Source organism: Dendrobates tinctorius, unplaced genomic scaffold, assembly GCF_039654945.1.
Source record: "Dendrobates tinctorius isolate UK_male_01 unplaced genomic scaffold, ASM3965494v1 ptg000371l, whole genome shotgun sequence".
In the NCBI taxonomy this organism is placed as follows: Eukaryota; Metazoa; Chordata; class Amphibia; order Anura; family Dendrobatidae; genus Dendrobates; species Dendrobates tinctorius.
In genome coordinates, this window is record NW_027362037.1 from 686,419 (window position 1) to 697,321 (window position 10,903).

Consider the following 10,903-nt stretch of genomic DNA (forward strand, 5'->3'; position numbering starts at 1 on the left):
GCTAAGTGTTTCCTCACTATCTTTCTGTTTATAGATATCCTGGATTCTTCTATTCCCTTAATAGGACAGTGAATAACAGTTGATGTTACATTTCCTTTCTGAGAGAAAACAGATGCAAAATAGGAATTTAAAAGTTCAGCCTTCTCAACATCCTGTCTTACCATTTCATCATTTTCATCCTGTAAAAATCCTATAGCATCTTTGACTTTTCTTTTACTTTTGACATATCCCCAAAATCCTTTATTATTGCTTTTGACATCTCTTGCAAGCCTCAATTCATTTTCAGCTTTAGATAATCTGATTTGTGCCCTGCGGGTTCTGCAGACAGCATTATATTCTTCTTTAGATATGCCTCCCTCTTTCCATTTTATAAACATTTTTTTCTTCCTTTTTAGCATGTGCTTAAGTTCTGTGTTCATCCATCCTGGTTTCCTTAAATGCTTCCTATTCTTCCCTCTTTTCGGAATTGTTAACAACTGTGCTTTGAGAATTTCATTTTTCAAGATTTCCCATCCTTCCTGGACATTTTTGTCTTTAAGGATATCCAGCCATTGGATCCCTCCAATTCTCTTTCTGAATCCCTTAAAATCTGCCTTTCTGAAATCTAACCTTGACGTCTGAGTCTTCACAGGTCTTCCTCCTCTAGTTATCCAAAATTCTAAAATAGCATGGTCGCTACCTCCTAGGGTCCCAGCCACTTTTACCTCCTCAACCATTTCCTCCCTGTTTATAAGGATTAGATCCAAGGTAGCAGTTCCCCTTGTTTTCTCCCTTACCTTTTGGAAGATAAAGTTGTCAGCAAGAGAGGATAAGAATTTCCTTGACCTGTTAGTTTTGCCTGAGAGAGATTCCCAACAAATGTCTGGATAGTTGAAATCTCCCATGACAACTATGTCATATTTTTTGGAGAACTTGGCCATTTGATGCATAAAGAGTTCATCCATATCTTCAGCTTGCACAGGCGGCCTGTAGTAAATGCCTACAATGGTTTCCTTTCCATTGTTCTGTCCTTGTATTCTTACCCAAACAGTTTCCACAGAACTCCCAGTCTCTGAAGCTTCAATCTCTGCGCAGATATACGCATTTCTAACATACAATGCGACACCCCCTCCTCGTTTATCAAGTCTGTTTCTTGCAAATTTCTTGCATGGTCCTCTCAGGTATACAATCTTACCCCCACCTCCCGCCTTAATTACAATAGATTCCGGGTACCCTGTTTTCCCTTTGATATATGTATATACAGTATATTTACATGACTAGTCACTTGAACCGACACCACATGTACACAGTGCACTGTCCTCGTTGTGAGCGCTCAGAGCGGATGCCCTGACAGAATATACTCAAATGGAAAACAACTGGACTTGTTATTCTGACGTCTGGCCACTAAATTTAATCAGCTTTCTAGGTCACCAAATCCTCTGATACAGGTGCAGGTGAAGATTCAGATGAGTCCCAGTAGTACTTCTTGGAGCTCTCCTATGGCATTCATGTTTTACCAGAATCTTTATATACAGGAATTCACATAGTCTCTATCAGTCCATTTACAATCTCAGCACCAGGAATGTTCTTGGAGATGCTGCAAGTACTATATTACTCTACCTAAATAACTAAACAGTTAGTGAGCCGACACACATCTCGATTTACTCACAGGAGTCACACCCTCTGGATCACACCATCCAACTGGGATCACTTTAGGCTTCCGATCCTTCTCAGTCTCTCAGGGACAGGCAAGGCTCCTTCTCTTCATTTTACCTCACAAGTTCTAATCTCAAAAACACTTTCCGTTTCCAGAACTTTCTCCTCTTGTTCCAAAGTAACCTCTAGAAGCCGAACTAAATAACTGCAACATCATTTCTTATAACAGGAAATATTAACATGGTACCATGGCATCAAGGACTGGTGTGTGAGACTCTGACAGGAGACCGGCCTCTACAGGAATCTGAGCCCCACCACAGGGATATAGAAGGGAAGTCAGTGGACAGCTGCCATTGTGAGAGGATTTTCACTGTGTTTCTGGGAGGGCACATCGCCTCAGAGGGAAGAAAACAGCTCAGCCACTGAGGTGTAACTGAGTGAGGGTCTCCACAGAGAGAGAACCTGAAAGCGGCCAATATCACACTGAGGAACTGCCTGTCTGCAAATGTTTATCTGTACGGAATAGGCCGACCCGTTTACCTCACAACTGTGTATAGTTATCTACCAGATCACCTCCACTAACATCAGCTCTAAATACAAGCTGCCTCTGTCATCTCTGGGGAAATATCTACATATAGTCGCTCGGCTCATCACATTTTTTTTCAGTTTGTCACCACCATTGACCTGGACTTACTCTACTGTTTGATCTGATTTAAAGGATAAAATTGCCCTGACAGTGGATCAATCATCCAAACAGATTCTGCTGTGTGTGTGGTTCTTTTACACCAAAAGGCCAAGTATGTTCTATCACTCATGATATTAAAAAGAAGTACCAGATGTACTTTAAGTGTCCACTTGGTGATCAAGACAAAAGCTGAGCCCCTCGTGTGATCTGCTCACGATGTTCAAATGGTCTTTGTGACTGGTTGTATATGAGGAAAGTGGCTATGCCATTTGCTGTTCCCATGATTTGGAGAGAACCCAAAAATCATAGTGATGACTGCTACTTTTTTTTTGTCAAAGTGAAGGCTTTTCTACAAAGAACAAGCATAAGATTAATTACCCTGAACTTGAATCTGCAATTAGGCCAGTTCCACATGATGGTACCTTGCCAGTTCCTGTACCACCATTGTCTGAATTGGATGAAAATGAAGTAGAATATGAAGAATATGGAGCTGAAGCTACTGGTGAAGACATGGAGACCTCAAGTCAAGATGAGTATGTACCTGATGGAGCAGCCGGAACGCTTTACTCATCATGAATTACATGATCTCATCAGAGACTTTTCATTGTCAAAAGATAAAGATGAACTTCTTGCTTCTAGGTTGAAACAGAAGAATCTTCTTCAGGATGATGTCAAAGTGTGTTATATCCGAAACAGAATTAACACTATAGCACAATTGTTCATCGCTGATGGACCAATGGTGCACTGTAACAATGTGAATGGTCTCTTTGAAGAACTGAATCAAGAGTATTTTGTTGAAGATTGGCGATTGTTTATTGAATCATCCCAAGAAGAATGAAAGCAGTGTTGCTTCACAATGGAAATATGAAGTCATCAATCCCTATTGCTCATTCATGTCATCTAAAGAAAAGTTATGAAAAACTGTCAGTTGTTTTGGATTCTATACAATATAAGCATTATCAATGGAATATCTGTGGAGATTTGAAAGTGATTGGTCTGCTAATGGGAATGCAAGGAGGTTTCACAACATATTGTTGCTTCTTGTGTTTATGGGACGGTAGAAATACAGTAGAGCATTATGTTCCTCATGATTGGGGACAGAGAAGCATCTATGCCCCAGGAAGAGACAATGTTCAGCACAATCCTTCAGTTGCTCCAACAAAAATCTTTCTTCCTCCCCTACATATCATGTTGGGATTGATTAAAAACTTTGTGAAAGCCATGGCAAAGACAAATTCACAAGGGTTCCAGCACATTTCACAGAATTTCTCCACAATTTCACCATCAAAACTGAAGGAAGGGGCATTTGTTGGTCCTCAGATCCGAAAGCTTATGAGAGATGATGTGTTTGAAGGAACTCGAAATGATAAGGAAATGAGATCTTTAAAAAACTCCAAGTGGATCTGTGAAAACTTCTTAGGAAAAAAAAATCTCCAGAATATGGTGAAGGTGTTGAGGAACTTCTAAATGCATACCAGTGTTTTGGATATGGCATGTCTCTGAAAATGAACTTTTTGAATTCACATTTAGATTTGTTCCCTCAAAATCTTGGGGATGTAAGAGATGAACAAGATGAGTGGTTTCACCAGGACACTAAAGTAATGGATCACTGCTACCAGGGATTTTGAATAACTCAATGATGGCAGATTACTGTTGGATGTTACATAGGGACAACCCTGAAAAATCGTATCAACGACAGACTAATATCCAGCACTTATAATTTCTGCTCATATTTTGGTTTCTATTTTGCATGTGAAATTATTTTGGCTCAATAAAAACTGTTTTGTTAGGTGAAGCTTTTCTATGCTATGTAGATTTCTGTTTTCTTAATGTCGCCTGTATATTTCCTATGATGATTCAGAAAAGTACAAAGTCACCTGCGATGATTACAAAAAATATTTTTTGTAGCCCTGTGATGAGCCTGTCATTGCTGGGCCATCAGATCGGGAGGGCTCTTGATTCTTGACGAGCATGGTGACGATGGTATATGAATGCCTTGGTGTGTATACCAGTATTAACCCTGGCATACTTAAAGGGCTTGTCCTCTACTTGGACAACCTCGTCTTAAACTAAATGTTCGGCAAGAATAAAATAATTAAGTCTATACTCATCTCCAGTGTCAGTGCCATTCCCGCAGTGTCAGTACTCACGGTCTCAGGGCTGTATCGCGGTGTTGTGACACGTGATGTCGGCGCACAATCAGTTCTGGCGTCACTGTCTCTGCCTTCAGACAAACTGAACATGAAGAGGAAGTCCAGGATGAGTTGCAGCCCTAACTTCCTCTTCATGTTGAGTTCGTACGAAGGTGGAGACAGTGACACCAGCGCTGATTTGGCATCGGGCATCACGTGTCACAACACCGCATTACAGCCCTGTGGAGAGCGAGTGCTGACACCGCAGGAATGGTGACAGCACAGGAGGAGAGGACAGGCTTTATTTTTTTATTGGGGCGAAACATCCATATACCTAATTTGGACGTGTCGTGTGTCTGTGCACAATGAGTCATCCACAGCCCAACTGTCTGTCTGGGCACAATGAGTCATCCACAACTCAACAGTAACTTAGGTATCCATAGTTACTACTACTAGCAGCTAACTGACTATATGCTTGGACGTAACCATGGATACCTAAGTACTGTAAGGTCCTGTATAGGAGTTAAGTGACATATCTAATAAGGAGAGGAGCTCTCCCTGGTGACGAGTTAAGGCATAAGCCTTTTTTGAATGTTAGCCTATGAGGCAACACTGAGACAACATTGGGAGACAACACTGTGAGGCAACATTGGGAGACATCACTGTGAGGTAACATTGGGAGGCAACACTCAGGCAACAGTGTGAGGCAAAGATGGACCAAACTGATCACGCTACTGCACTTAGAGAAGCGAATCGCAGACGGATGCGTAACCTGCGCCTTAATGAAACAGAAGACGAACGAAATTGTCGAAGAACTGCTGATGCAGCCCGACAGAGGGCGGCCAGAGCAAGAGAAACGAAGGAAGTAACTGAATCCTGTAGAACATCTAATGCTGCACGACAACGAGCAACACGCAATGCACAAAGTGATACACAAATATCACAAAGACGAGAACAAGATAGAAGACATGTCCAAAATGCAAGAGCCACTCGACGACAGCAAGTTACATTTGCCGCTAGAGAGCTTCTTAATCAAATTGAGACACGTATTGAAGAGCACAATGCTCTTTTATTTTTCTCACTCTTTTTCGTCTGTCTCCATCTTTTCACTCTTTTTCTTTCACTTTCTTTACTCACTTTTTTATTCTCTATTTCTTCACTCGTTCTCAGTTTCTTTAGGTTTTTCACTGTTTCTTTCTCACGCTTTTTCTACGTTTCTTTCTTTCTCACTTTCTTTTTTGTTCCTTTTTCTTTCCATCTTACACTTTTTATTTCCTTTTGTCTCCCTTTCTGTCTCTTTCTTTCTGTATCCAGGGCTATATTTGGTGTTGATGCTGCCCTATGCACTTTAAGCAGTCATGCCCCCTATTGGTAAGTCAGACAAAGGGTACATGCACACAAAGTCTACTTCAGGAGGTCTCGCTCAGTAAACCGCTTGAAAAGGCACAAAATAAACATTAAAAAGAATGAACATATGCACTGCAGTAAAAAACAGACTTTACAATGTTCAGTCTTTTCAGTTTCCAAAGATGCAAATCTGTAAAAAGAAAAGGCTGAATAATTCTTCAGTTTAGTGATTGCAATTTAAATAAAAAATGCTGCTCGATCCCTGGTGGCTTCTCTTCACCTACTGTCCTGGAGTGACAGGTCTTTGCCTATGAGTGCGGTATAGACAGAGACCTGTCACTCTTGGGAAGGGGGTGGATAGAAGCCACTGGAAATCCACCTGTCCAGCAACTCTAAAGAGCGGCTCAGTCCTCGGTGGCAGCTTCTCCCCACCTGCTGTCCTGGAATGACAGGTTTTTACCTATGTGCGCACTTTAGACAGAGACCTGTCTCTCCTGGCAGGGGGCGGATAGAAGCCACTGGGAACCCGCCTGTCCAAAAAGTCTAGAGCACGGGTCCTTGGTTACAGCTTCTTACCACCTGCTGCCCTGGAGTGACAGGTCTTTGCCTATGTGCATGGTATAGGCAGAGACATGTCTCTCCTGGACAGGGGTGGATAGAAGCCATTGGGAACCCACCTGTCCAATAAGTCTAGAACATGGCTCGGTCCTCGGTGGTAGCTTCTCCCCACCTGCTGCCCTAGAGTGACAGGTCTTTGCCTACGTGCATGGTATAGGCAGAGACATGTCTCTTCTGGACAGGGGCAGATAGAAGCCATTGGGAACCCACCTGAAGGACAAGTGTGGCGCCCCCAGGAGTCTGGTCGCCACAGTGGCATTGCCTTCCTCCTAGGGAGAGTGATGTCATGCCTGAAAGCAATGAAGGGTCTCTCTGGCAGCTAACCATAACATGCAACACAGTTCCCACTCTGGGCCAGCAGAGGGAGCTCTGAACCAGAATTGGGGGAGGAGTGCTCTCTGAGGGCCAGGAAGGGAAATTAGTTAGTTAGTGTGAGGAGGGCTTCGTGTGCAGACGTGGAGGAGAAGAGCTGGGGAGACTGAGGAAAGTGGAGAGCTCAGTCCCAGTGATAGCGCATGATCTGGAGCCTGGTCTCCACGGTTGTATGGATACTAATGGTCCTGCACCAGAAACCAGAGGAATAGGAAGCTGTAAATGCTCTATTCCCAACTAAGACTCGGAGGCACAACAGCGACGTGCGAGCCAAAGGAGATAGAAGGCTACGGCTGTCTGCCATGCGAGTGGAGTGTGGATAACATCATAAAGGAGGAACTCCAGTGTAACTCAGTACTGGGAGTACTTCATAGACAGCGTTAGGAAGGAGACTGCACAACCCATCTGCCAGAGTGATTCCTGATTTGCTTCCAGGCTAACCAGCTCCTGTGCCATCTGTACTCAGGACCCTGGACTGCATTTGCCAAGTAAAGGCAAAGAAACTGCAACCTATTGTGTCCTTGCCTTCTTGCTGCAACCTCCCCGGCACTGGCTCTAGTCTAGAGCGCGGCTTGCTCATCGGTGACAGCTTCTCCCAACCTGCTACCCTGGAGTGACAGGTCTTTGCTTACATGCACGGATTAGGCAGAGACCTGTCTCTCCTACACAGGGGGCAGATAGAAGCCACTGGGAACCCGCCTGTCCAACAAGTCTAGAGCGTGGCTCGGTCCCCGGCGGCTTTTAAACTATGTTTTTCTCTAAAACATTGCATTATTGCAGAGTCAAACACACCGGCTGAGTTCATACAGCCAGTGCCTGATACCGGATGTCCATGGATTAGGCATTATGCGTCAGATTCTCTTTACGTATCCTCCGTCTTGGCAGCAAATTGTCATGTATAAACATGCGCTGCCGAAAACAATGCTATTCTAGCCATAAAGATCATGTGAGCGATCGTTCGACATAGATGATAGAGCCGGCTGTCCTGTCTAACAACTGCCAACTGGCTTCATATAGGAAATATGTGATCGTTTTATATGCAGAGATTGGCCAATAAAACTGCACCCTGAGATCTAGGCACCTTATAGGTGACATTGTCTCTGACTGGAGTTCTTCTTATCCTTTAGTCTTCAGCTGGTCCTGAAGCCATGAGGATTTTGCACATCTACAGCTCATCTCTGCAGTTTCATTAGTGGCCCTGGAGAAATCAGGTGGATATATACTGATATGTGCTTTTTTCACACTTGTTTTATGTAGCGCAACACGTATGGGGCTGGGACGTAATCGCAGAAGTGTTGGTGCTCTGGCCTTCAATGTATTCGCATGCCAAAACAAATGAATGCTAAGACATTCCCACCCTGCCATGTCGCCCCCTCATCCGCAAACTTGGTGATCTGGTGGGAGGGGGGAAGTTTAAAGATTTTTATTTTTCAACACATGTTGCCAGCAATTGCTGCCCCCCGTAATCCGCCGCCCCCCGTAACCCGCCGCCCTAGCCCAGTGAAACATACGGAACTGTGTGGATATCCTTTTTTCCTTCCTTTTCCTGCTTTCCTTTTCTCTTTCTTTCTTTCTTTCTTTCTCTTTCTTTCTTTCTCTCTATTTTACTTTTTCTGTCGCTCTCCCTCTTACTCACTTTTTTCCCTGTCTATTTCTCTCTCTATTTGTTTCTACATTTTTCACTCTGCCATTTTCTCGGTGTCTAGTTCTCTGACGCTGTTTCTCGCTTTTTCTTTCTCTATCGCTTTGCCTCTTCCTTTTTGTATCTTCTCTTTCCTTCTCTCTATTGTTCTTTCTGTATGTCTTCATCTTAATTATTTTTCTTTCTTGGCCTCTTTCTCTGTTTTCTCTGTGTCTTTTTCTCTCTTTTTCTTTGTCAATCTGTCTCTCACTCTTTTTCTTTCTCTCTTCTCACTCTGTCTCTTATTTCCTTCTCAGATTCTATTTTTCTTTGTGCCTCTCTCTCTATTTGCCTTTCTTTTACTCTTTCTCTATTTCTATCTCTCTTAATTTCTCTTTCTTTCTTTCTCTCTTTCTCTCTCACTCTTTTTCTCTCTTTTATTTTTTCTTTTCCTCACACACATTTTCTCATGCAGCCCAATAGTAGTGACTTACCGCTGAGCGCTCTGTAGCCGGTTCCAGTAGATACTGTAGCCGGTAAGTACCACCACCAGTGCGAGGACGAGATGCCGGCGCCGTGCCATGATGTCAGCCTGCAGTCTCTCCAGCCGTTAGTCAGGATACTGGACGAATGTTCACAGCGGAACAGATAAATACCTGAGGAAGGTGTGTCCTTCCTGTGCCAGGTGATCGCACTCCACTGCTTACAGCACTGCAGGGAAAGAGGGGCCATACATAGTATGTGCACATACAGGTATATATATATATATATACTATAGAGATACATAAAGAGGAACATACATGTGGACTTAGGGAAGTACGTACAGGTGTACACAAAGGGTTATACACAGGTTGACATATAGTGTTACATACAGGCGTATATAAAGAGTTACTGTACATACAAGTATAAAAACAGGTGTAAATACCGGTATATATGTAGGTAGAGATGAGCACACCAGTGGATGTTAGTGTTCGGCTGGTTCGTGCAAACTTTTTTTTTAAGTTTGGTTTGGGATGTGAACTTGTCCCCGGGTCCCATATAAGTCAATGGATACCCAAAATAGTGGTAAATTAGCTATAAAATGGTCGTAGAGAGGTCTAGGGGGCTGCAAAAGGAAGCATAATGGGGCAAGAGCAGCACAATTCCTCTGAAAACAAATGTGGATAAAGAAATTACTTTCAGGGGTTCTGTCGGGAGGGGGTGGACCCAGGTTCTTCCACCCCTCTACAAATGTGGATAGAGAAATGACTTTCAGGGGTTCTGTCGTGAAGGGGTGGACCCAGGTTCTTCCACCCCTCTACAAATGTGGATAGAGAAATGACTTTCAGGGGTTCTGTCGTGAGGGGGTGGACCCAGGTTCTTCCATCCCTCTACAAATGGGGATAGAGAAATGACTTTCAGGGGTTCTGTCGTGAGGGGGTGGACCCAGGTTCTTCCACCCCTCTACAAATGTGGATAGAGAAATGACTTTCAGGGGTTCTGTCGTGAGGGGGTGGACCCAGGTTCTTCCATCCCTCTACAAATGGGGATAGAGAAATGACTTTCAGGGGTTCTGTCGTGAGGGGGTGGACCCAGGTTCTTCCACCCCTCTACAAATGGGGATAGGACACTGACTTGAAATAAAAAAAAATCATCTTGAACCAGGAGGCCGAGGTCCAAGTGGAAGTGGATGTAGTGGTGTACGTGTAAGAGGCGAAGTAGGAGGTAGCCAACACTGTTTTTTTTCATTTATTTTTTTGCCATTTTTGTTTACTTTTCAAGGGGAACTATTGGAAATTAAATACAGAAGCAAGCAATAATCTTGAGGTGAGGTCCAAGTGGATGATGAGCAGGAAGTGGACATGGCAGAGGAGGAGGTAGCTAACACATTTTTTTAATTTGTTAATTTTTTTTTGGTTGGGCAAGCCCCAAAAATAAATGGATGGCAAATAGAGTCTAACCATAGCTGGGTGCAGCTGGTATAGTTCTCTAATCAGCCAAAGGTACGGACGAGTCCTTTATGATCCATGCTTGGTGCAAACACACATTTTGACAGTACACTTGCCACAGGGCACGCCAGCATGTCCAAGGCATCAAGTGCAAGCTCAGACCATGTGTCCAATTGGAAGACTCAAAAGTTAAATGGGGTAGACCTATCAGTTATAACAAGGAAACTAGTGATGGGTGAGCACTAAAATGCTCGGGTGCTCGTTGCTTGGGTCGAGCATATTGGAATGCTTGGGTCCTCGACCCGAGCAACGAGCCCAATGTAAGTCTATGGGAAACGCGAACATTTTTCAGGCGGCCCCACCGGCGGTCTGCAGAGGGACTAGAAATTGCGGAAATCGATGGGAACAGTGCTCAAATGACATGGGACCAGCATGGGGAAGACCCCTGGAGGCATTTCTGACTCCCAGGTCACAGCTGTGAACAGTGTTGTCACGCCACTTTTACAGACCCACAATAAAACATACAAAAATGAAACCCAAATGGATTTTCCTGAGAAATATGTTA

At 43.7% G+C, this 10,903-nt stretch overlaps 1 protein-coding gene across 1 annotated transcript in view; it reads right to left on the reverse strand.

Moving 5' to 3' along the window:
• The window catches only part of LOC141075783 (alpha-2,8-sialyltransferase 8F-like), a 433,541-nt gene extending 424,533 nt beyond the window's left edge, over positions 1–9,008 (reverse strand). Inside the window, exon 1 of the mRNA XM_073562929.1 lies at positions 8,905–9,008. Within this exon, the coding sequence (XP_073419030.1) occupies positions 8,905–8,993 (89 nt within the window). The 5' untranslated portion in view covers positions 8,994–9,008. The remainder of the gene's footprint in view (positions 1–8,904) is intronic.
• Positions 9,009–10,903: the final 1,895 nt, after the last annotated feature.